At 34.7% G+C, this 27,448-nt stretch overlaps 2 protein-coding genes across 2 annotated transcripts; both read right to left on the bottom strand.

Annotated features, from left to right (window-relative positions):
• Positions 1 to 816: 816 nt before the first annotated feature.
• Positions 817 to 24,590, bottom strand: LOC142973559 (lachesin-like). Its single transcript, XM_076115391.1, has 9 exons — positions 24,367 to 24,590; positions 16,927 to 17,055; positions 16,374 to 16,480; positions 15,873 to 16,058; positions 12,666 to 12,858; positions 12,305 to 12,433; positions 11,556 to 11,675; positions 4,020 to 4,190; positions 817 to 2,469 (listed from the first exon to the last, which is right to left on the bottom strand). Exons 2-9 carry the CDS (start codon positions 16,994 to 16,996, stop codon positions 2,105 to 2,107), a joined length of 1,341 nt encoding a protein of 446 aa, XP_075971506.1. The 5' UTR covers positions 16,997 to 17,055; positions 24,367 to 24,590; the 3' UTR covers positions 817 to 2,104.
• Positions 24,591 to 26,224: 1,634 nt separating this feature from the next.
• On the bottom strand, positions 26,225 to 27,181 carry LOC142973090 (NADH-ubiquinone oxidoreductase subunit 9-like). Its single transcript, XM_076114686.1, has one exon. The coding sequence runs from the start codon at positions 27,098 to 27,100 to the stop codon at positions 26,288 to 26,290; it is 813 nt and encodes a 270-aa protein (XP_075970801.1). The 5' UTR covers positions 27,101 to 27,181; the 3' UTR covers positions 26,225 to 26,287.
• Between the last annotated feature and the right edge of the window lie 267 nt (positions 27,182 to 27,448).

Raw genomic sequence — 27,448 nt, 5'->3', positions numbered from 1 at the left:
GAAAATTGTCACCGTAACGGTAATATTACGTTTGTATATTATCGACAGATTTTATACACAAACAGCCTATGGGGAAATATGTTGTATTATACGTGATAGTATGGTGTTATTCCATAAACAGCTTATACCAGAATATTGAATCCCATAATCTATCATTTGTATGCCGTGTATCATGGCGTCTTATATCAAATTTTACTCCCCCCTCAAAAAGGAATATCCTACTATCAAAAAGTCTCTTGTGTTAATATTATTATTACGAATAATAAAAAGTAGTTTTGTACTGTAGATAGTTTTTTCAATTGCAGTCATTTCGCCCTCATTTCGTAGTTTAAAACTTGTACAGAAGTTGCACATATGCAGCAATTCGGCGCTGTTTACTTTTTGCTGGAGTGATAAAAACAAAAATATATATTTTGGTCGCCTTTTTAGTCATTTCATTTGTATATTTTTTTTTTCTTTAAATTTCACTAGTTGATGATTGTTAAAATTATTTTAGAATTGACCCATCCTTCTGATATTATAAATGTTTGATTAAGACGCTTTTAAGGTAAAACTACCGAACGGATATTGTAGACATTTAGTAAATAGAAAGTTTGTATCCTGGATTACCACAAAAGGATACTTTTCACACGGCTGAAGTAGCGAAATTAACAAGTAAATTAATATTAAACTGCTATTTACACAGTACAGAGTAGACATAGAGTGCACTGAACCATATAATGGTCGTGAATCACTCTATCATAGCAAGTATGCACCGTTAATTTTCAAACCACAGCATTGGGTGTCCATATACCAAACAATATTTTAGAATAATTATATAATTTATTCATTAATGCGATGTTCTATCTAGCGATTCAGTTCCAAAGATCACAAAAAATGTTCGGTTACATTGTATAATCTATTATTTTTATTATAACAACAATTTGGTCAAATAATACTAATTACATCAACATTTATTATACAAATGGACACATTATTATAACATTTAGTCCATGTTTAGGTACTTTCGTAGGTAGATTACAATTTCGTGAAATGGATAGATAATTTTATAGAAACGTTTTCTTTTTCGATACATAATACTTAATTCCACATTTATTTGTCGTGTTTAATATCTTTATAATATAATTTATTTTCTTTCTTATAGGCAATTGTGGACAATGGTAATGGATTAATTTAATTATGTGGTGATACAATAAAATATTTTCCATTGAAAGTAAAAAATAAAATCTGCTTGCATTGTTTTACTTGAATACGTAACAAACATCGGTGTCCTTTTTATATTGTATTTTAAATAAATATTCAACAGCTTTTTCAAAGAAATTTACAATTGCAGACTATTTCGACAATACATTTTATAAAAAGAATTAACATAATACCCAACCTTTGGAATCCTGTAATCAAATAAAAATGTTTTATTTTGCGCCGTATAAAGTATTTGGACATTAATTTATTTTATTTTAACATATTTGACAAAAAATTATGTGACAAATACACTGTTGATAAAACAAAAGTCAGATACAAAGGGAAAAAAATAAACGTGACTGCAATGTACAAAACAAAAGCTGACTGTTAAATATTAAATACATTTTTTTATGATAATATCGAACTTTTCTGACTATTATTCATACGTACCTTGTTAATAGACATGTGATTAAATTATACTTATACTATTTGATGTCTCTTTGTTAAGAAAGGTCATTCACATTTTAAATGAAGTGACGTCAGCATAATTGGTTAATTATGAGGCTTGTCGATTTTTATTATTAAAATCTGATATCATGTAACATATACGTATTATGTAGATACTCTCGTAATGGGTAAAGCTTTTATAAATATTCGATTATGTCGCGTAATAATGTAATGTGGCGGCCGTATCGCGTCAATGGGATATTAATTTCCATAGCTACGGAACTCCCTCATCAATATCAATTTTCCATCCACTTCAAAATGTTCAATTAATTATGTTTAAAGGCGCTAAAATCTTTCATTCACTTTTATAATACTTTATCTTACAATATACTGGAATGGATACCGAATTGATTGGTTAACATTGTAAACATCCATACATTCATATAACAGCTAACACAAACATTTGTACATGTTTCTACGTATAGTCTAAGATTATAATTATGAACAGTATACAGTTGGCTACGAGTAGGGATTGGCTACTACAACTGTTGTTCCCGAACTCCTGTATTTCAAATTTGTTAATAATTTTACGGACTTTGTTGCTAAGCTTTTGTTCGGGCGTCGGGGAATAATGGAGTGTTCTGTTTCTAGTGACGTTATCGTGTTTGTATGCGTTTGATTGTCTATCTGTCGTGTCTGTGGCGGTCTCTCGTTCGTCTTCATCATCCGATCTGTCCGCGGAACCGAATTGATTGTCGGGTCCCTCTATAGGTGTGGAATACTTGTACTCTTCTCTTTTGTTAGCAGGACTCGTGTTCTTTACCGTAGGCCCCGGGATCTCTGTGGACCAAATTGAAACTATCAGTGCTTGATTCGCTAAACATTTATAATTGGAAATTCTTAGATTCATCACTTAGGATTTTAGGAATTTAATATAAGTCGGCTAGGTCTTGTTGTTTTAATTAAGCGAAATGTTGCAGAGTGCTCGATCGTGTTTCTTGTCTTTAGGCAAAATTTTCAATGTTATTTTTTTAAGCCTATAAGTCTAGATCTTTTATTGCCTACGTAGAAAAGCAATGTGTAAGTGTTCGGCAAATATGTTTTAATCGTAATTTTGTCGCGGTTACTAATTAATAAAACTTTGTATAACTTCCGTGGGTGTATAAAGTGGCTGAGGAGAAAAAAATGTTCACAATATACCCTTTTTCTCTGTCGGTGTAAGTTTCAACTGTTATTCGCTGAGAGTTCGGTCGAGGTCCGACTGAAGTGGAGATGAGCGGAGCGGTGTTTTAAAAAGTCATTAAATGTCAAAATCTGCCCATTTGCAGGCATATTATGTGTCATCTATTTTAAATATTGAGTAATAACTTTTATTGTAGTCGGAATCTTTGGATTGTAAGAATTAAAACTTGGAGTGAAGTTCTAAATATTAACTTAAATCTTAAAACTTCTAAATATTAAATATTAACAGTACTATTATTATATAGGATATTTGCGTATGAAGCAGTTTTTTCAAAAAATCAATGATATTAGTGGACAATATCTCAAAAGTTTTCATTTCTCCACACTATTATATGTTATTTTTTATTTACACATAAAATATACAAAAAAACATAATTATGTTTTTTCTACGCAAAACTAAACTAGCTTCCCACAATCCTTAGCCTCCTCCATCCGTTCTCGCTTCAATAAAGCCTCGCCTTTAGTTTCAACTTGTTCGAAGAGTTACTTTAGTACTTGGTGACAAGAGCTACATCATACAATTAAGTCTTAAGATTTAAGTAGTTACCGTTATATTGTGTGAAGTAATGTATGGGATGATTTAGGACTCTGATTTTAGTATAGATATCAATTAATGCTCTGTTTTTGAAGGCTTTTGTAGTTTTTATCATATTATCATAATTAAGGTGACTTAAGTAAATGCAGTAATATTAATTACGTATGTAATATTAAGTAATTGTAGTCAATTAAATTGTCATATTATACTATGTAATACAATTCCGACTACGGACTTTGTAACCAATGTAAAAAGTGTTCACTTCCTGTAAATTTGTTTTAAATTTAATTCACGAGCTAATTTTCTTTTGCAATATTTTTTCTTTATCTATTTGTCTGTATAGTGTAAATTTAGTTTATTGTTGCTGTTAATAATAGATCTTTGTAAATATTCACTCACTTAAATAAATTATCGAATAAAATTCAAGATTGAACCTGAACGAAGTAAAAAAATTCTTACACAAAAAAAGTATTTATCTGGCTTCATTATTAACCTAAAATATACCTACAATCATTTTCTCAAACCGCGAGTAGACCCTTGCTCAGCAGTATTAGAGTAATTACCTTTCATAAAATATAACAGAATGTAACAAATAAACTACCTACTATCTTACCATACAACCTGATGACACTATCCACCTCTCCCAACGAGTTCTTGGCGACGCATCGGTAGCCTCCAACGTCGGCAGCCGTCAGTCTCCGAACAGTCAGCGCCATGCGGCTCTCAAACGAACTAATCACTGAATTCACCACCTCGTACTTACTTGATGATATCACCATCTCATCTGTAGGAAATGTGTGAATTAATAGAGCCGTTTAAAGAAAATAGGTAATAGTAGAACAATTTTTTGTTTTAGACACCATGTGAATCCGGCATTTTTTAAAGTGTATGACAACACTATAGTCAGATCGGTGTAGTTTATGTGTGAGACGACAATTTAATGATGTAAAATTAAGTGTCTAATAAAGAACCACATGATAATTGTACCAGAACCCTATTGTTTGTACAAGTGCAATTATGCTATCAAGTCAATCAGAAACATTACAATGCGAATTCTAGATTCCAAAATATGCTTGTCTGAAGCAAAAATTATAAACAAATAAATAAATATTATTGTAAATATTCCAAAATGACGCGACATTGGTTACACTAAAAGGTAAAAATAAAAAGTTTCAAACAGTTTTATTTGATCATAAAAAACATTGTTATCAGTATATTCAACAAACAATTACTATCTAAATCAGCAAACCCTGTTACTCCGAATGACTAAAGACTACAAACCAAAACTAAAACCCGCAAACTGACCGAAGAACTTAAACAGTTTTACACTGACTGTGAACCCTTCACAATTGATACGGTTACCGAGAGACCCCGCGTTTGACCGCTAACAATCCGAAGGGTCTTACGTCCGAAGGAAAATAAATAGTTTCAATAGTAGTTCGCAATTGAATGAAAAAGTGTGCATTTACAACAGACTTCGTTGATTATGATTTTTAATATTTAAAACAATTGACTACCGTGCGTATCTCCTACATTTTTGTGTTTTCCAAAACTTTGAGCTATGTGATATTGTGTAACAGAAACATTGTTTGAACCAAGGCACTTTTTTATTGCCAGCCTTTGGTCCGTGGCTCGTAATATAATGCTCCGATATATCAGTATCATTGGAATCTTTTGTTATTTTTCAATGCAGAGAAAGCATTTTAAAACCAAACGAAAGAATATTTAAGCAAAAAAATCCAAATTTACTTTAGCTGGTATCCAGCTGTGGCAAACTAAAGTGTTTACCAGATAAGGTAAACAATGTCCAAGTTGTCCCTCACAAAATTCCGCAGCAGGGAAAACGATATTTTTCAAGAAGCTTCCAAATCGCCGACATTTCCTGGTAGACCCCTTTAGAGAGGTGGCCCAAACAATCCCTACATTGCGGTACGTAAGTATGTCGTTCGGCGCCTCTGAGCCTTGGTAAGCCTCTACCGCCTGTTGTCCGCAAATGATAAAGCGACTAGCTTTCTTTCGGAAAACACTACACCGCCTGTGTTCAACACTCCTTTCAACCTCCGTTTTATTAGAGCCAATAAAATACCCCGAACAGTGTTCAGTGCAGCGACTAAATTTCTTTCATAATATTTGGCGTCGCCACCGTTTAAGGGCATTAATTTAAGCTCCGACACCCGCTATGAAGTTTATAAGGAAACGATAACACCAGTAACGCCTTTCTTAATCTTCATTCCGATCGAAACTTCGGTTTGTTTACTCTCCAGTATGCTTCGACTTTACGACGTGCGGCGAAGATGGCCTTCGAACGAAATTACTCGACAAGCCGAAGTCTGCGACCTACTTGTTTCATTATAACAAGAAATTTCATCTCAATTAATGTCTAAAATAACACTGTAACACTCTTAATTACGCTCGAGTGAGGCCTGCTTAATTAACACTTACATGTCAGCCACCCTAACATAGATTGATGACAAACGAAAATGACGATCCTGTAGTGTTACCCTTTCGAGTTGGTTTTCGCGCTGGGCCGAAGCGAAAGCGCCAGTCACTCCGCAAGTTGGCGAACAAAGGGTTGTATACGCCGGCCGACAATGCCCCCATAGATCATAACGCAGACGTACGCGTAAAACAACTTGTGACCTTAATGCGTTTTAATAATTAGCCCGCGACGCTATATAAATTGTTTGTTCAACAATACACGACCTTTTTGAGTTGGAATTATTTATAGATCGTCCCGAGCCTATCGAAAGTTAGTTGTTTGAAAAGCAAAATCGTTTGAATTTTAAAAGTTATGATTTTTTGACTTAAAAAAAAGCAAAAATCGAAACTACATAATAATATACTAGAATCGTGCCAAGATGTCAGTCATTTAGCATTCTCTTGGGAGAACGTAACACAACCTAACTAATACACTGGAACTAAACACTGGACTTATAATGAAACAATGTACAACTGCATATCCGTAGTCTAATAACAAAGTCGTAGTATTCGTAGCATTTCGTAGTACTCGTAGCACCGTAGACGCTCTACAAACACAGCCAGATAATATTGAGTTGTGTGAATGGCAAGAGAAACTGTATCGGGCATTCGACAGAAGTTATTATGACTGTTACTGGTCTCCCCTGAGGTTTTCAGTGCGCTGTAAACGGAGCCACGTAATGGACTAAGCGAACAAAGCACTCGCGTTCCGAAGACGGCCACAAACCACGTAATGAAATTATATGTAACATAGACACCATTTATTCATTTTCGTGTTACGCAACGTTTATAAAAGCTAATCACAATGCTCGGGATGATTTATCATAGTCGCATTTGTCTGTGACTGAATAAGGCTTGTATATTAGTGTAACTTAATTAATATAGTTAGGTATTCAGTTGAATATTTAGGCGCGAGTTCCTTTGCAGACATTGTGTGACGACAACGATTATATTACGCTCTACACCAATTCATTATTCACTAACAACTATGTATTTCAATAAGAATTCGAAACAGCAGCATTATTATTAAAATAATTTAGTCTTGCAAATTTATACCTCACCACTTCCAAGATTTAAAATTAATTTTACTCATAAAAAAATTCGAAGCATAAAAAAGAAACTTCTGCCTTTATTACGTCATACATTCCACTGCGGATGAGAGCCAAGCATAATGTGGAACTTAAAATCTCCAGAAGCTCAAAACCCGGTCCCATTGAAAATTAACCCGTAAATTTCGCGCGACAAGTGCCGAATGGAGAAGTTTGCGAAACCGCCGACGGCTCGGCTGGGGCGGGTTGGCGAATAACAGCCACCAGCCTTCATCCAGCTCATTACTCCAGCCTCTGAATGGAAACTGATTTTGATACGTCATATTTGTAGCTAATTTGTTACCACTGGGGTTGTTGACCTCTGTAGTGCGCCTACATGTTTAAAGAAAATATTGTTTTATATTAATTCACAGTACTTTTGTCTATGAAAATAAATAAGGAAAACCGCAGTAATACAAGTTTATTTTGTTTATGTTTATTTTAGACTAGAGGAAAATCGTTGTTTGTCGCCGCGACACTAATGTCGCCAGATAGCTAAGTGGTTTCACATCATATTATTTTAATATGAGACACAAAAAAGTGTGAAGCATTTTAACAAATATTGAACGGAATTATACAAACATTGAGCTCCATTTCCAAGTTAGATAAATATACGACGTTACATTTATTTGGCTGACGCGCTATCATTCTTCTCGAATATAATAATATGATTTTGGACTCTTTTCACATTACGCGCTCAGCATCAGATATCTTATTATTATCAGACGGAACCGCCGCGAACAATTTATTGTTTTATTACGTACCTAAGTTACTTTGGTTTATTTTACGCGCGGATAAGTGTTAATGGATTTTTCACAGAGGATAGCATGTGAGCTTTTATTATGATTCCACTGCGGTAATGTTTCTACTTTTCAATGTTATTGGAACACATTTGGTTTTATACGACTGTAATACGAGCGGACGTTTGCGTGACGAAATCGATTATTGAAGCCGGGAATCTAAAATATTTTCGCGTGGGTAACGCGATTTAAATGATCATGTTATTGAGTCCTTTTATAAAGCAATATGTCAGTGGATAGTAGGTACGTGAGGGGGGAGGGCTGACAACTGTCTGCCACATGACGTCACGTAATCCCCACATTTCTTATGTCACCATTTCTCGCGTTGTGTGAGAATTATCATGTCGTCTGGTAGGTTGCATAATAAGGATCAATGCCAGATGGTGACATTAGCTGGGGCATGCTGACGCGGTGACTCGTGTGCCTCTGTGACTACGTGTCTAGGTTAATTTTGTATCTTCTTAAGAAAATTGCTATCTACAGGAAAATACCGATAAAAACGTTGTATCGCTACTTAAATTATTTAGTAGAGTAAAATAAACGTATAAAGAAGACGGACTTACCCTTTCCGAGCTGATTCTAGCATAACAAAGATCATTCGTGTTTAACTATATATTTATAAACTAATCATCGCTAAACTAGTGTTTAGTGACAAATTCTAAGTACATAAAAAGATTTATGCGAATACTCGCATCTGAAGAATTTCATATGAAATATCTGTAGGTTGTACGAGGGATGCTCCACACCTCATACATGGTGATATGAATAAAATATGGATTCATCAGTTGAATAAACGAACATTGCGTGCTCGAATAACCTTGTTCGCACGGAGTGTGTAATGATCACTTGAATTCCTCAAACATACCGTATTTGATATTTGTTTGACTTACTGCAAGCCCCGATATTTACATTTTAGAAGCGATTATGATACGAACACTTGAAAGTGAAGTATGATTAGTTTTACTGCAATTTTTTCATTGCCTAAATGGATTTTTGACAGAAAAACGACTCAAATTGACTTGAAAAAACTGATATGAAATAGACACAAGACTGAATCATTTAGATATCAAGAGATAGTTTGCCTTGATGTTCACACAGAATGAAATAAATAATTCACAGAGACGTGTCCATTTAGTAAATTACAAAATCAGAAATAAAAAAAAACAAATCACTAAATTTATAAAGTATTACCTGCCAAGTACTTTAACCCCAAGCAAAATAAACAGAAATAGAATTCCCGCAATGAACTTGCGATACTAAGTCGTCGGTCGGATTGGTCGCTAAAGCAGAAACTTACCGAATCAAAAGCCTGACTGGACTTGGCGAATGTTTGCTTTGCCGGTTTAACTTGGCAAAGCCTTCAGACCTCGTCAAGATAAGCAAACGGACTGCCGCAAATCACCTATACCGATAGGTACTGATTCCAAGTTGATTAAAATTAATCATGTTAGATACTAATGAGGACGGATTGTTTGAACTAAATATTGGAATTGTTTCAACTAATATGTTAATGAAAGCGATGATTTATGTTGCTAGTAATTGGGTTTGTTTGTTTTGATTCTAAAATTTTACGATGAAATAGTTAAGTTACGATTTTTAATGACTATCTGATACTTTGAGCAAATAGATAGCTAGCATGTCTAAGTGACACTACAAAATTTTTGAATACTTTAGTTTATATATTATATAACACTTATTAACATTACGTACAAAAATAAAATTAAAAATTATCGCGTATTTTTTTTTCTTGGCATATTTAACAGCACATTAACATTTCACTCGCAAGATAATCTCATAAACACGAATCGTTATTTTTCAAACCACTGGAATACATAAAAGATAATGGAGACGGCAATATCGTACATCCTTAAGTGATAAATTATAGAAGCATTGTTGGACGTTCGCGGCGAACAGTCGTAAACGCTGCGGACCACTCGGACGGAACTAACGAGCATTGTCTTATTTCAACCACAATAGGTCACTTTTCTTAAGACTTAAACCCGACGCTATCGTAAATTAAAACTTAATAACTCATTACTTGCAAGCGTTACCCCGCCCACGATTTGGCTCCTGCCAAAAAACTTCAATTACAACCAGACTTTCTTTATTTCACCGCCGCTTTTCCGGATTTAAATTTTAGGCGTTCGTATCAATGTCATTGCATTTTTCAGGCAATTTTCCTTTGAGAAGGAGAAAGACGTTTAAAGTTATGAAATGGAAAATAATATAATTACTTTTAAGAATTGAGACATTTTTAGTACGGGTTTAAAAATTATAATAAATCCCCTATTCTTTGAATGGCTTTTGTCATTTACTCAAATGGTTTGTGAAAAAACGTAGTAAGTCATTAATGTAAGTACTGAGTAGTTACATTCAATATTATAATAATAATATATGTAGTTTCCTTTTTCATTTTTCAAGTTGTTTACGATATAAGCTGCCTGTTAGTGTTAACACCAGGCCTTGCTAAAATAATTTGATACTTGGACGAGAAAATCTCGTCCAAGTATCAAATTATTTTAGTTTACTTAGCTAACACAAAATAGCCTAAGAAATGTAGCGAAACTAAATCATCCTTAATTGATTGTACAGAATCGTTACTGTTGTTCCTCTAAAATGAATTATTTCGCTTGTGAAAGCCACAAATAAAATGTTTTCTAAATATATATTCTCTCGATAGATATTTAGTTAAATAGCTTTTTAGGCAGCACGGAGGTGATTTACCCAAGATATAAGTAAAAAAAATACCGTTCACTTCCGTGTACTCAAAATGATTTCGAACAAAATACTTCAAAGGTTGAAAATTACAATGGACCAAGGTGTTTACGTTCTTATCACGTATAATATAGAATATATTAATCAAACATCTATTTGTAGGCCTGTATCTAAGTACCGAAGGAATAATCTCTTCCATGTGCGGCCTTGGCCACTAAACAGATCAATTTAAACAACCGAAATATCTCTTAAGTAAGTAATTAGTAGCATTTCCTAAGTGATGTCGTGCTAAATTACTTGTGCAATTCGTTTTAAGTCAGTGTTTTAGAGGTCACTCGCGTGCCGTTGGTATAGTAACCGGGCTACTGTGTCCCGGCGGAGCAGTAAAACGCCTGGACGACACGAACGTCTCACTGACGTTACACAATCTCGGATATTTAACGGCTTTTGATACTCTTTGTAATTGTATAGTAAATAATGTTGAAGTATTTTTTTAGTTTTACATGATTAGTTTTGGTTATTGTGATGGTGGATCTATTGGCGACAAAGATAAGCGTTTTTTGCCAAGTTCAAAAAGTAAGTGAGGCTAAGTAAAAATAAAATAAATACGAAAGAATATATCATGTCATCTGGAATATATAACGGTAATACACAGATATAATTATCTACTAGCATATATAAAATAACCATACTTATTAATCTTATATTAACTTCCTAAAAATAGCAATGAGAAGGATGCTAAAAATTATTTGGCTTAAGCTGTTTGTCCAATTCAAACATTTAGGAAACAAAGTTTAACTAAATCCTGTCTAATTTATTTGAATTACATAGCGGCTTCAGTTAGATAACGTAGTTAGAACATTTGGAAAATTAAATAGAACTGGGTAACGGCGAAAGTCAAAGTAAATTTTCATTGTTGTGGTTCCGAAGCTAACAATCTTGGGAACTTTGCAAAAAAATATTACCTAAACTTTCTGGAACTACAAGTAAAATAGGCTGTAAAGATGAAACGGTTTTCTTGATTAAGTCCCATTAACAGGTAAGAAGGTAATTTCGTAAAGTACTTACTTGAATCTCGAACCCAGTAGTTGATAGACTTGGGTGAAGACTCGACGTAGCACTCGATCGTGACGTCAGTGCCCAGCGGAGCGCCTACCAACTGATTAGGCACCTGAATCACCGGGTGAACTGTACAAAAAAACCTACATTTTAAACACATATACACAAATATTCTTTCATTTTAAATTCCATGTTGCACGATACATGAAAATGCAAAGACAAAATTTAGCAGTACGACTTTCTTCAAGAAAAGTAGACTAATAATATTAAAGTTAAATCTTGCATAAAAGCGAAATGTCCGCTCGAGTTGACGCGAAGACACAACAGTCCCTTACAGCCAGAAAATAATTAAAAGCTACTACTCGCTGACATTAAATAACACCATTAATAACAAGAAACCTCTGAAAGTTGCCGAGATAAACAACAATTACTACGAATTTGGGGAGGACCTATTTCGTCGTCAGAATGAGCTTCCTAAAACATTTTTGCGGAAAAAATATTCGAAGTTTCTAGTGAACCTGATTGCTACTTTACTCTTATTATTCTCTGAAGAATATAGATTTATTTAGGTATTCTTGTTGTTTATTTTTGGTAAAAAGGACTAGACTGACAAAATTATTTATTTATTCTTATGACAAAGCAAAGTTGTAGCGCAAAATACGCCGAGGAAAATGGTACATTTATTTTGGTAAAAATAAGTTATGAAAACACGAGATGTTTTTATTAAGTGAGATAGGTGTATAGAGAGTAGTACTTACAATGAACTTTTATAGTGATTCTCTTGCTGACGGTGGGCGGTACACCGTTACTCGCGATGCACAGATATGCTCCCATATCCGAACGTGATATTTTGGTTAGCGTCAGCACCTCTTTCTCGTACACGGCAACTAGAAAATATACCCTTTTCAGTGTGTAGAATATAAAGTTGTTGTGCTTTTTAGGGTTTTACTAAAAGACATGGATGAATGGAGTAGTAGGTGTCATACTTGTGTAACTGCTAAAACTGTCGTGTGTATGAAAACAATAGGACAAAATACTTATTGTAACTATTGTAAATAATAGCAACAAACCTATTTTTAAATTAACTAAACTGTAAATAAATTAGAAATTAATGCTCACCTTTAGTTTTCCCTCCATTGCCATCTCTGATAACGATATCAGCTCCATCTTCTCTCCTCCATAGAACTTGAGGTTCTGGAATGCCTTTTGCTCGACAGGAGACTCTTGCTGTGCCACCTTCGGGAATCATTACATCTCCTGAAGTCTCTTCAGGTATGAAGTCAGGTGGAACCACCACTTCTAAGTAACCCATCTGGTAAAAAGACTTTTATTTAGATATTTTTTGACTAATTTATATAGCATATTAAAATATTTTAATATTTCAATTGACTGACATCAGCTGTCAATTGATAGTCGGTAACAATAAAATATCCTTTTTGACTTGGCCGAAACCTACCAGTAGTTTCTCTCTACAAGCACCACAATCTGTGAGTACCACCAATCAAAGATGGCAATATGAATTATAAAAAGGATCACGTGAACCACCAGTTTTTAAAATTCCTTGTAATTTTTTTTAGAATCAGTAAACAAGAAGACAGTTATGGCAGACGTACACACATAGTATTTGCCAAACGTTGAGTCAAGTACCCTATCCCCTTTCACGTCACTGAGGTGAGTAATAATTCTTCAGTTGACTTTTACTGCCTATAAGATTTTATTAGAATTTTTTAAAGTCTGCCTAAAGTGCTTTGACATGACCGTAAAAATTTCTGGACGACAATCTTTGAGAATTTGGTGCAACAGTATCATTTCATTTTTTATGTTTCTGTACATCACTGAGACACGATATTGTTTAGTTTCTCAACTGTTCTATTATACCCGTTGTAACCAAAATTATGTATTTCTTGCTTCCACAAAAAAGTACACTTCTTATTCTGAAGAGAAATCGTCCAAACAACTAAGTCACTAGAATTCATGAAACTACCACGAGTGTATACGTACAAACAATTTGAAACAATTATCGTAAGCACATTTAGTTAAGTGGCGTCATGGCGCGTCAACGTCGCAGTCGAAACCTCAAGCGCTGTCGGCGCTGGCGATTTATGTCGTTATCAGGTCCGGGTATAAATTACAGCGCAGAGCAATAATTTAGGTGCACCATGCACGAATCATTACCCGCTGCGTCGCGCTCGCTCTCCCGTCTGCGTAGCTTAATTCACTTTATCTCCCCAATGTTTATTTAAACTGCAATTTCATTTCTCAATACGTTAAACCAATTAATTGCTCGCGGGAGATCATTTCACTTTCACTCGATAAGACAATTAGAACGGTTTTAATCACTCAATCTATACACACAGTAATCTATGTGGTCACGAATCAATGGTGGAGGTCATTTGACTCGTCGTTTCGGCGTTAAGTAATAATTGCGTTAAAAAATGCAGGGTGATGTTGAAATAGACGGATATTACTGTCCAGAGATCAAAAGTCGTTGGAAAAGTTACAATGTTTATAAATTAATGTTGTGGGTGTGGATGGTGAACGAAGTAACTATTGTGTTTACTCCTTCTGAAGTCTCACACAGAGGATTTTATATCCAGGCGCCCTTGCAAGCAGTTGCAGTAATCTTCGTTGGGATGCCTTTAGCTTACTCGGAAATATGTCTAGCGCAGTACACAAATTGCAACATATTCACTGTTTGGAACTTCTGTCCTCTGTTTCGAAACGTCGGCTTTGCAACATTGTATCTGAATTTCATAAAAACAATGTATCTATTGGTGCTTACTTCCTGGTACCTAATCTATACCTTCTATGCGGCTATGGATACTCCGCCTTGGTACAACTGTAAAGATTTCAATGACACCAAATGTATGGTGAAACGTATTAACGTTTCTACTTTCCAACACTGTATAGAAGCACAGACTTTATTTGATGACGACTGTGGAATGAAAACAGCGAGCAACTGCTTTTTTGAACGAGAAATAGGAAACAACTGCACGAAAAATACTCTGGAGTGCTATCGATCATGGAAAACAATCGTGGCGATCACAATTATCTGCTTATCAATTTTTGTTCTTTCAATTAAGAAGGAGAAAATAATCCAAATGGTCACAAAATGTTACGCTATATACTTTTGCCTGACGACACTCGTGTTATTCGGTTTAGCACTGTCTACTGGTGGTACTTGGTACGGCGTAAAAAATCGTGTTAATTGGTACAGCGTTGATATATATGGCGCATTTTATATTTTCGGAAGAGGATTCCGGTCAGTCGGTGCTGGAACTGGTATATTACTTTACTTGTCCCGTGACGTCAGCTTCCGCAGTCCCGCCACAATGACGGCGACAAGTACCTGCTTATTTTCATTATTTGTGTCGTTCGTAACTGCACTCATTGCCTTTAGTGGTATTCGCACTATGTCATACTACCACGGCGAAGAAGATAATATTGTTGAAGTGGGAGAGAATCGCTATTTTGAAATGTTCGCTGCCATATCTGAAATTTTCATTTATTTCTCTTTGCCACTTTGGGGTTTTATTTGGTTTTCTGTTGGGTTTATGACTTTATATTTGAATTTCTGGATTTTATATCTATATCTGCAAGAATATCTGCTGAAAAACTGTGCTGTAGCTCGGAGAAGAGCGAAGTGTTCTGGATTTTTTCTGATGATATTCATTGTATTGTGTACATTGCCATTTCTGTGTTCAGATCTAACTGTTGCTCTAACAGATGCAACAGAGATAATGCAAGTATTTAATAGTTTGTTATTATCAGTGTCTTTATATTGGATTTATGGAATTTATCATCATAACGTAGATATAATATTCATGATTGGTATAAAAGCTAATTATTTTTGGAAAATAACGTGGGTTTTGAGTCCCTTATTTCTATTCTCTTTTTTGTATAGAGCTTGTGATGTTTTACAGATTCGGGAGTATTTGGACTCTTACCATATAGAATCGCTAAATATTTATGCGAATGAAATTGCATTAGGCTTAATCCTCGGTATTTATGCGCTAATCATTATCGTCGGTATATTTGCACAAATAGTCACATTCATCCTACGAAGTGAATTCTCCCAAATATTATCGCCGAGCAAAGATTGGGGTCCGAAAGACATTATTTTATCACGAAGCCGGAATATGTTTATGCCAGAAATTATGACGAGAGAGTTTCTGTACAGGCAAGTGCGTATTCGTGGGTATTATAAGAAGCGGAAATCTGGAGCTCAGTCGGCGAAGGAAAAACAACGTAGTCATACGTCAGGGGCTGAAACGGCTTGGAGTGTAATGACGTCGAATTAAAAATTTCAAATGATTTTTAACATACCTGGCTTTTCATCGGGTCGGTATTGATTTGACACATGTATTGACCCCTGTCCTCCTCTTGGACGTTCCTAATGTGTAAATTCCAAACGGTCTGACCGTTATGCGACACTCCCACTCTGTGATTGTTCGTTATTACGTGAACATGTATTGCTTGAATCGCTTTAGTATCGGCTTTCACCCAACCCACCTGCAAATTGAGTTTATAATTAAAAGCAAACGTGTATACGGGAAGAATAAATTCTGTTGTACGAAACTTCAATGTTATTCTGGCGATGGTATAGTCCGACAACTTAGTAAAGAACCTTGGCGTGCACAATTTATCTAGACTATAACATAATTATACAATAAAGTTGCTACATCATATAAACCACCGTGAGTTTCATAAAGATGCGGGTCAATGACGCTTTATATTTTATTTTTTTTATACCTTTGCCAGCTGCGTATCATGCGTACAAAGCTCTCTACTAAGTTATAGAATTATAGTATTACGTTTATAACTCACTCTGTATCCTCCTAGATTTTGTACTAAGCATCTGAATGTGGCATCCCGGCCTATTGGTATCGTCAGATTCATTAATGGTTCAGCGAATTCTGGCTGGAATGCTTGTCCTGGAAATTATAGATAACTGTAATACGGATTTATATTTGCGTAATTTGGGATTAAAATAAAAATTGTAATTAAACTGCGTTTAACTCAAGCTAAATACACTCGAGAGAGTAGTTTTAGAAAGCGAAGTAAATCAACAACAAATCAGTTTATTATTTTTTAATTTTACGAGCAAACTACTTCACCAAACTTGGATTTATTTCTTAAAAATTATTAATTATAAAAGATTTTCACATTTTAATAAGCGCTACATAAATTCCATGGCTTGTCAGTTTAAAAAATTATATACAAAAGTTAGAAGATATTCCCATTTTAAATAACCCTCAAAAACTTCCATGACTTGTCAGTTTCAAAAATCATACTCTACAGTGACACACTCGTAATAGGAAGTTACTACATACCTACCGTATAAAAATGTCCGCACCCATTCATATTCTCAAACACTTACCTACGAGCTTGGAGTCTAGTCCTAGCATAAAAATAGCCAGTAAGTATATAGACCACCAGGGCTGCTGCATATTTCCAGTCACGGTAACGCACTCCGCTCTCAAGCGAAGCCTGAGCACGCCATGGGACACTGTAACAGAATAAACAGGTTACATACGAATGGTACCAATACTTTGAGAAAAGGTGTTGAAACAGAATACAAGATTTTATAGTGAGTATATTTTTTAGTTCGATTTGAGAATTTAATATTAAATAAAAATAGCAATGGAAATGCGATCTTCGCAACAATTTCAACGGCCGTTTACTGTGTGAAAAGATATTTTAGTTCAATATACAATAATCCCCTCTTAACTGACACTTACAAATATTTTGAATGATATGTACTTAACTATTTTAATTGCCAAGAAAATGTAAGTATGTCTCAAAAAACTTTTTGAGTCATGAAAAATAATATCTTATTGGTTTCCGTCTAATCCCTGTAAATTATTATATTTTACTTCAAACGTTATTGAATAAATGTTCTGTGTCAAATACCTATTTCCAAAAGTACTTTATTTTTAAAATCTTTATGTTTAATATCCCCTAAGCGAAGATGTGATTGTAATACTGCGCTGCGGCCAAGAGAGTTCACCCTCTAATTTATTTCATGTAAAATATTACTACCGCAGTTCGTAGTAAGGGGAGGGATGAATGTAAAAGTAAAATAGTTTCAAACGAAAGCTAAAATAATTTATTATACATTGTAATAAGCTTTTATAAGGCACTTTAATACAAATACTAAAATGACAAAAATAGTAACATAGAACATATTTGTGTACATTTATCCTAATAGTTCTGTATTTCATAAAAAGTGGCGGCTTCTTTGGCAGCATTAAGATCGTTAATTAATTTGAAGTAATAAAGCACTGTAATTTAGTCTTTTGCGTTGTTTTGTTTACCAAGCGCCACAGCAGCACCATAAAACGGACATTAAAAGTTGCATCATTCTTCGTGACCAGCGTTCTAATAGTTCTCATCGGGCATATTAAAGTAACATTAGAATACAATACACCACTCCACACCGCATATTAAGAACAGCATTAAACCATTTATAAATCTAATCTGCCAGTGATTTATAATATAAACATCGATCCAATATTTTATGGGAGCTAATAATATCTAAACGATACAAACGTATAGCTGAAAGTCGCCATAAACATTCGATGCTAAAGATGCCGTTATGATACATCGCAACATAAAACCAGAACATAAGTATAACGGTGTTGATGCTCCATTGTCACCAACACATTGGCAATTATGATGCGTGAGGGGGAGGCAAGATTTTGATCCTTCGACCTTTGAAAATCATTCAATAATGATTCCACGTTACGACTACTTCTCTATATCGGGGGCATTGGTGAGAATCTTGATCGTAACAGAAGCATTCAAGGTGCAAAATGAGCGCGGATGTGATCGTACGCCGGTAACTACTTTTCCGCGAAGATATAATGTTTGTGAAAAAAAGTTTGCCTACACGTATTGATATGAACGGAGTGTTATTTCAGTGTGCGTTTAGATAAAAATATATGTGAGTTTTTTTCGCTCCAGCGCTGTTAGGCTGCGTCGTTTTGTTAAAGGATGCCTTAATATAGACAGCGTTAACTGAGATTGTAGATATACTTTTTGTTAGGAACAAAAATAATGTTGTACGAAAATATTTGTGTTCAATATTATTCGGCAGATTAGTTCCTGCCTTTCAAAAGTTTGCTACAACGATATTTGTACAGCCGTTTCTTACTAAAAGTACATGCAACCAATATTACCTATACGCATTTTAATGATGATAAATTTTCATGACCGGTCATACATTTTTCAACTGCAAAATGTACGACGAATATATAACAGTATTAATCTTCTTCGTCACCAACTGAGAACGTGTTAACTAAATACGAACTCTTCAAAAAATCGGAAAGATCCAATAAACAAAACGACTCAAAAAGCTTTATAGAATAGGCATCGATTTTAATCAGAAAATGTAATGAAACACGAAATATCTAAATAAACAAAGTAAATGGGAGGAAACGTGACAGCCGGGTCAGAGCACTCGCGTCGAAGAATAATCCCGGACTCAATTGTTATTGGCAACATGTTATACACAAATGTTTTGTTTTGCACAAGACTAATACGACACGGATCGACGTGTTTAGGTATTTGTAGACACCTGTCACGCGCTCGAAGAGGTTCCGACTTATACAGATACAGTGTGCAGGTGATATGTCTAAAAATGTTATTAGGTAAAACGTTTTGTTGAAAAATTTCGCAGTTGTCCTGCTATTGTTAGTACTGGCGTCCATATTGGAGATAATTTTAGGAAATAATATCGTACATAAGTCTAATGTCAGTGATCAGTTGTTCAAGTTATTGATTAAAACGCTGAGACTCTGCGAGCCTAATCAGCTTACAGAAGAAAGCTTAACATTTTTACGGAATAGGTTTTGGCTGAGATTTGATACTTGGTGCAGCACGCAAGTTTGCTTGTCAAGCTACGTGAACTTGACTTAAACTTGAGATTGAGTCAAAGCAGAAGCCCTGTAGTACTATTACATAAAAAGGCTCTTAACTATCTAGATAAATAATTAGCTACGACGGTTTTCATTGTTTTTTTTCAGCAGTCAACACGGCAAAAAAAGTAATTACGCATTTAAAAAAGCAAAAATAGTCGGATGGACAGGTAGGAATGGCACAGTAAAAACGTCACGGGGACAGATATATGGCCTGTAGTGTAATGTTGGAGCCAGTAAATTGATATACAGCATTTCAGTAAGTTTTAACAGTGACTGATATTGTTATTTGATTTGTTGATTTATAAGTGAAAATAAGAATATTATATCACTATAATTGTAAAGAATTTTTTTAAAATGGTATTATTTGTTAGTTTCAAATTAGATAATACCCGTAGAAAAAGCACAACATTTCCTCTGCACTTGTTTAAGGTTCCGGTAAGTAAAGCGTGAAAGAATGTGGAATCTTGGAAACTAATGCGTCAATGGAAATAGTAGCACGATGAAGATGAAAAGTTTTATTGATTAACTTTAGTAATTTTATTAATACATATTTTTCAGTTCATCTTTTCAAACTACGCAAGTCTCGATTCTTCGTTTCACTAATGTCTCCAGCAATCAACATTAAACTTCTAAATCTAAGAACTTACTCTTATCGTTATAATCGCAATAATTTCTAGGCCTTGCTTTGATGTGCATTGTCTTTAGCGACCTGTCTCGGACTAGCTCCGCCCGCCAAACTTAGCAGTGAGAACAAAGTTTACAAGCGCTGTCGGAAATTTCATACCGGCCGGGGAACTCCACTTCGTACCCTAAACATTTATACTAAGTAGATTTACAATGCGCGTAACTTCGCTAGTGTTGCTACGGGACCTAATGTTCAGGTATTCTGCAGTGCCTCGTGTGATATGTAATGTATTCTCGCCGGTATTAGTGCTGGAATCATATTGTGATTTAAGTTTGACATACTCTGGTTTATATGACGCTAGTAGGTATAGTGCATTTCTCTTCCTTAACACTGATAAAACGCTATATTAGTAGTCTTATCTGTAGAACGCTAAAGTTTGATCGTCAGAAGCGACTTTTCACTCACAACTTTAATGCCAAAAGGGTTTTTGATATGATTTTGAGCAGTTCACATACTTAATAACAATAAAAACCCAAAATACTTGTATTGCATATTTTAGCGTCAAGTACTAGTACATGTAATTTGACAGATGCATGAAATAAGTTCGATATCATCGTATCGAGAGAACGTCAATCATCGAATTAAGGTTTTGAAATCATGAATACATTGTTTTCATTCTTTTGCGACTTTATCTGCCAACAAAATGTACAAATTAACACTGAAACAATTCTTCAAAGCATCAAAGAACTATCAAGTTTAACAGAGAATGTCGGTTTCACAACAAAGAAAAATAAGGCAGTGTACAAACAGTTGAATTTAAATCGATTAGTGGCGGGGATTAGCAGCCAATACAGTGGCCGCTCTGACCCACTCACAACTAATCGACGGTTGATTTGCTCAATCGGTTGGTGTAAAACGTTACTTACATATTGTGTAGCGCTGGTTAGTAAACTAGTAGGGACTGTTAATGATTGTGTGTTATACGAAACTGGTAGTTAATGTTAAATAGTGGTGTGGGTCATAATGTTTATAAATGTTTTAATTCTGGGTCTATCATATCGTCACTATTTGGATACTTTATGCACTTTTCGATTTTTATTACGAGACCGTCTCTAGGCGACTAATATTGCATTATATTGTGCTAATAATAAATAAGCATAATATATTTTATTAGGTATTGCACGTCTAGCATTTGAATGCAAAAAATCCAGTGACATAATATGGCAAATAGAGGGATATTTCCTACTCGTATCAATCTGAAATTCTAAATCTGAATATTATTAGGCCTCTTTGAAGTATACTTAGGCTAATAATGTTCTCAAGTAAAAAAGACTACATATCTATACGTAAGCGATAGGATAAAACCGAGTGTCCAGAATATCTATGGTATCACTTCCGTATATTTAAAAATTGTGACAAAATTATCCCGTAGGGCGTAATTGAGGGGCAAGAAGAAATTATATTTTATGCTTTACTCGAGGGGAAATGCTTATGCAGTTGGTATAAATCGTCCACGTCCCTTCGTTCTAAGCCTGCTGTGTAAAAAGTTTTATTGTCACCCGTATTTCTTTGAGTAACAAACGCGTTCACAATTAGGCGGTATATTTGTTAGTAAGATATTAAATGCATACATCATTGTATGGTCTTTGACTGCCTCTGTGGCGCGGTCGGTAGTATATGCGACTGCCGTGCGAGAGGTCTCGGGTTCGAATCCTGGGTCGGGCCAAAAAGTCTTTTCTGAGATTTTCTGTTAAGAATTTCTTAGAGATTGCCCGGAGTTAGGAAGTTGAGGTCGAAGACCTCCGTGCCTCGCAGAGCACGTAAAGCCGTCGGTCCTGCGACTGACCGCTCACTGGTCGTGTCGGTTATCCGTCCCACCAAACTATGAGAATGATGGAATAGAGAGTGTACCTGTGTATTGTGCACACACTCGGACACTATAAACAAAGTCCTGCACAGATGGCCAGTTTCAATGAAACTGACCGCCGTAGCCGTATATCGGCTAGGAGGATATTATTATTGTATGGTGGTGTTAGTAGTCTTAAGAAAATGGATTTAACTAGAGTCTTGTCGGATAGTTTCCTACCTAAATTACCGGGAAAAATTACCTAGTTAGTAATAAAACATGTTGGGGTTTGAAATATGGTATTAATTACGAGAGTAAGCCCCAGTTTCAATATTTGTATATTTGTACCGGTAGCTAATCAGGTGATATTTTGTAAGTAATACATTTGCTCTCACTTTATCTATCAAATACATTTTCCGACACTTATCAGTACCGTTTTGAAACTGGCTTCAGACTCCAAATGAGTCCTTTCAAACAAAAAGTTAAATCCTTTCAAACCAACGTAATTAAGGGTATAAGCTATAATCTAACAACTTAGTAGAGGGCTTTACGGTATGCAAGTTTACGTATTCAAAATTCTTAATTAATAATTTCAGTGACCCGCAAACTTATGCAGCTTGAGGCGGTCGATTTGCAGCATTTTTTTAAATAGACTTTATTTATTATAGTCCTGATAAATCGTACCAAAACCAAATAATTCTATACCAAGTAATTGGACTTTAGCATCCTAAATAATTGAATCAAATATGCCTTTCATAAGTCTATTGATTAGGAAGCGAGATGTACAGATCACCAATGAGTCGTAAATAGAGCCACGAGTAGTCAGTACGTACAAGCACCACCAATTAGACAGAGCTTTGTACTGTATCCCTAGATTTATAGTGATCCTATAGTCGCATTTACTGTGAGTTGGTTAGCCATAAGTGCAACCTTGTAAGTGCAATGAAATCATAGACTGATACTAATATTCTTTGAGTATGGTTATAGTGCAGAACAATTGATATTTGTCGTGCCCCGCGGTCCGTTTGTCAATGAGTACCAAAATTCGAAATAATTTATGAATTTGAAGAATATGAATAAGAAAGGTTTTATCTTTGCGATCATTATTTTCAAGTACCCAAACCCTGCCAACTATTAAAAATACTGCAAATTTAACATGCAAAAATTGCGTAGTTTATCCACAAACAAGACTTTTAAAAAGTCACAGTTAACCCATTTATTAGCAACATTATTAAAAATGAAAGTGTTACTGTTATAGCTTAATCTAAGTAACATTCATAATACTAGCATTCTCTAGACTGCTAAATTGAAATCAAATAATCAAAATTATTATTCAACTACATAAAATGGCCGTAAAACTATAAAAGTAAACTTTATACTACTATTTAACCCGTTACCCATTCGTAAGTATAACAAAACACGTTCTCCTCACGATCTTTTACGACTCGTAAAAGATAATAAACAGCCGATAAATCTTTGTTTTATTCTTACAGTTACCCTTTTACCAATAAACAAATAATATACGAATATAGCTTGAAGAAAAGTGAAAGATGTAGGTGAGATAAAATCTCTGTTGCTGTACTTTGAAGTACTAGAGTGATTACATTAGATCAAAAAGATAAATCTACGGCTAATCCTAGCAATAGAAAGCTTTAAAATATGGGACAATTATAATAAAAAAATAGGTTTTATAATACATTTTACGACTCATCTACGAACTTAATTTCATAAATTTGTATACCTATGTCTTAAATAATAAATGAACATAAAGTAGTGGTACATCATCATCATTATTTATTTAACGGATATAAATAAAGTGTTAAATAATAATACTACTCTATTTTACACTTTATATCCTCCTATACAAATAAATCCTATATAAATGTAGTATTACTATTTAACACCACAAGCCACGTCTACAAAGACGGTAAAAAAGCCGAGAGAATAACTATTTTACAAACTACAAGCAACCAATAAACGCTAATTAAATACCTACAGCTATGAATGAAAGTAAGAAACCCTTCAATTAACAACAAAGGTGTTAAACTTCCACAGGAAATGAATGTTTAAAGAGTTATTTGAAATTTTCAAGAGGAACAAACACCTTTCAACTCGTTTGTAATTGTTTGAGTTCCCAATATGTCTGGGATTTTGAGTCTTTAATAATTCATTAATTAATCGAAGATAGAGGTTTGAAATGTAGAAAATCTATTATCTTCGAAATATACCGATAAACTTATTAGCTACAAATATATACCTAATTATCTGGGTAATTACTGAGTTACTGTAAAATTAATGTAATCTTTACGTAATAAAGAGCAAAATAACAAATACTTTTTATCAGTTAAACCTACATTGTTTCACACGATTTCTAAAGAAGCCGCTATTAAAACAAAACTTAAAGTTAAAAACGAGAAACAGTCTTACCTTTTTTTTCTTAAAAAACTCTATGAACAATCAAAAGCTAATCAAAAGTTTTTGGTGATTATCAGAAAACTTTTTTTGTTTTTCTTTTAGAGTATATTGTGCGTAATTATTTCCGTGTTGTTTGTGCGGAATGGTGGAAACTGTGCAAAGTTTAGAGCGCGCGTGAGAAGTTTGTTCGGTCCCGAGGGAGCGCGGAACGCGGCGGTGCGCACGACGGAGGCGAGGGCGCGCCACATACTGAGCCGATTGTGGCGATTGTTCATTCAGTCCTCCACTCAGCCGTTATTCTTACGCAGATGTCCGTATGATGGAGGCAGATATGAAGCCAATAGAATATCACGAAAAACTCCAAGAAAAGTGCTCTCCAGTTTTCCCGCTCGCCGCGAATCCGACGCCATTTTTAAAAGTGGCCAATCTTAATATTGCAAATTAAGATATTAGACTGGAGTTTACTCGGGGGAGTTTATTCATAATTCTTTAAAATGTTCCCTTTAATAATAATAATTGTGGGCTCTTTTGGTATCCGCCTTAAATGTAATTGAAGCTTGCGCGGTAATTAATTGTCGGTACTGATTGTCTGTTATATAACTAGTAAAAGCAGACTTTGATTTAATACCTCACTTCTTAGAATACAAAAAGGTTTTGTATAGTAAAGATATTATAAAATTATTTTATTAATAGACTTGTACCGGAGGGAAATTAAACGTTTTGTCGCTTTTGAATAAACAGGTAAGTATAAGATTTTGGTAGAAACTTTCTTAATTCTAATATTCTGGAAAGTATAACCACGAAATATGAGAACCCTAAAAACACTCTTTATTATCATCAAAGCAACATCAACATGGTAAGGCAACGCAGCCCAAGTTAAAGCAACATCAATACCATTTACCAGTTAAAACAGTCCGATTTGAAAACAAAATCCTCCACCTTTTTTCTAAGCTCAACCCAATTAAAAATCCTACTTTAACTGCATATTAATGAGGGTTCGAAATCCAATTTGAGTGACCCACACCAGTTGAACTTACGAAGGCACTTAATGAAATCCAGATAGAATAATTAGCCACTTTCCGCTAATTTCCAAGTTATTAATTGAGCCGTTAGAAAGGACCGTCATCTGGTCCGGGAGGTGCTATCTTGAGATATGTGTGTTGCGCTCCACTAAACGACTTCCATTGTGTCAAGACAAAAGCTCATTACTGAATAAGCTGGATTCAAACCAGGCATTCCGATTGAAATACGTTGCTTACCGTCTCACCGTGTCGCTGTAGAATATTATTTATTGTACAAATGTACAGGCATAATTTTCCCGGCTACCACATATTATATACCTACTACCTAGTTAACCAACCTTCTATTCTATCTTTTCACCACAAGTAAAAAGCAAATACTTAACGTAGGCAGAGTGATTTGTGCGTATTGTTGAAACCGACACGAAGAAGACAATGAACTTGTCTTGTTGATAAATAATATTGTATTCTATCTGAGTAAAAATCAGCTTCTACTTAAGTTAAGCAATTATTGTACTACAGACAGGTATTTGATTGTGTATTAACAAAATCATTGATAAAGTATCTGACATTGATATAACACATATTATGTGCAAATGTTAGCAATAAAACCAATATGATTATTTAATAACAACTGCTTTTAACATAGCAGGAAAATGTCTAAGAAAAGGAACAATGTATTTTTATCCTGAATGATTTTCGGTGTGTGTAAATTGTGTAAGTGCGAGCTAGGTATAAATAGATTCGTATTTATTAAACTAAATAAATATCGATAAAAATTTGAAAATGAATGTTATTGTTTTAAATATGAAAAAACTGCATTTTTGTCGTAAATAATAGAAAGCACCAAGTAAAAGACCATAATTTATTCAAAACAAATACAAATATATAAATAAAAAGCATAATTTACTACCCTAGGCAGGCTTAGGCTTTGGTGGTTCATACGGTGTATTAAATCCCTTGTGGAAATTACCCATATAATTCCACGGCGCCGCCAACTCATACTTGCGCATTTCTTGAGCAAATTCAACTGGTTCAAATACGAGCTTCTTTAGCTCGTCATCGTATCTCACTTCAGTATAACCGGCAACCGGGAAGTCCTTCCTTAACGGGTGACCGGTAAAACCATAGTCGGTAAGAATTCTTCGCAAATCTGGATGGTGAGTAAAAATAACACCGTACATGTCATAAACTTCTCTTTCATGCCATTGTGCAGCACCCCAATTACTGTACTGGGAACGTATAGGTGTCAGTTCATCTGTATACGTCTTTATTCTTACTCTCGAAGTGAATCGCATGCTGAGAAGTTGATACACAATCTCAAATCTGTAAGGTCGACTGGGCACGTCCATTGCCGTACAGTGACTGCATTGGCTAAAGCAGCAGTTATGGTGCAAGCGTAAGAAGCTACATACTTGGTATAATCCTTCTGGAGCAATGAGTATCTCTAGTTCATCGTAAAACTGCATTTGTACATGTTGAACGTATTTCGGCAAGCACGCAGCGACGTATAGTCCAAATTCGTACAACATCTGACGCCTTTCGTTTGCATGTTTCTTAAGCGTATGACTCTCAGGATCTTCAATAGGTTTTAGTATGTATTCTTTACCTGTCTGAACACTACCTTTGTCTTTACATTCGTCAAATAAAGTTGCTGTCCTGCAGAAATTGCGTCTGAATGTTGGTACTATATTCCTTTTCACGATTGTAGATAATATGCGATTCATTTTAGTATAATAAAATAGTTTTTGATTTTTATTCAAACAACCGTAGAAATGTTGAAATGTAATGTCGAGATCAAAATTGACAGTCCTTGCTTATAAAAAGGACGTGTTGTTTTTTTCTAGTGTCAAGTTAACCAGTATCATTTTAATGGTACTATTAAAAACGGTTTGCTTATTTTTGGGCAGTGCTTATGTTTTACATAAATAATTATAGGCAATAATTTATTCGCAATCACTATCACATATTATAAAATAATGTGCCTACGCCGTGTCTGTCTGTCTGTTCGTAATTAACTCAAATTCTTTGGAACGGATTTTCACCAATAGGGTGATTTCCGAAGGCTTTAGTAC

This window comes from Anticarsia gemmatalis, chromosome 1 (assembly GCF_050436995.1).
Source record: "Anticarsia gemmatalis isolate Benzon Research Colony breed Stoneville strain chromosome 1, ilAntGemm2 primary, whole genome shotgun sequence".
NCBI lineage: Eukaryota > Metazoa > Arthropoda > Insecta > Lepidoptera > Erebidae > Anticarsia > Anticarsia gemmatalis.
Note: the sequence above shows the minus strand (reverse complement) of the source record. Positions and strands in the feature narration are given on the sequence as shown.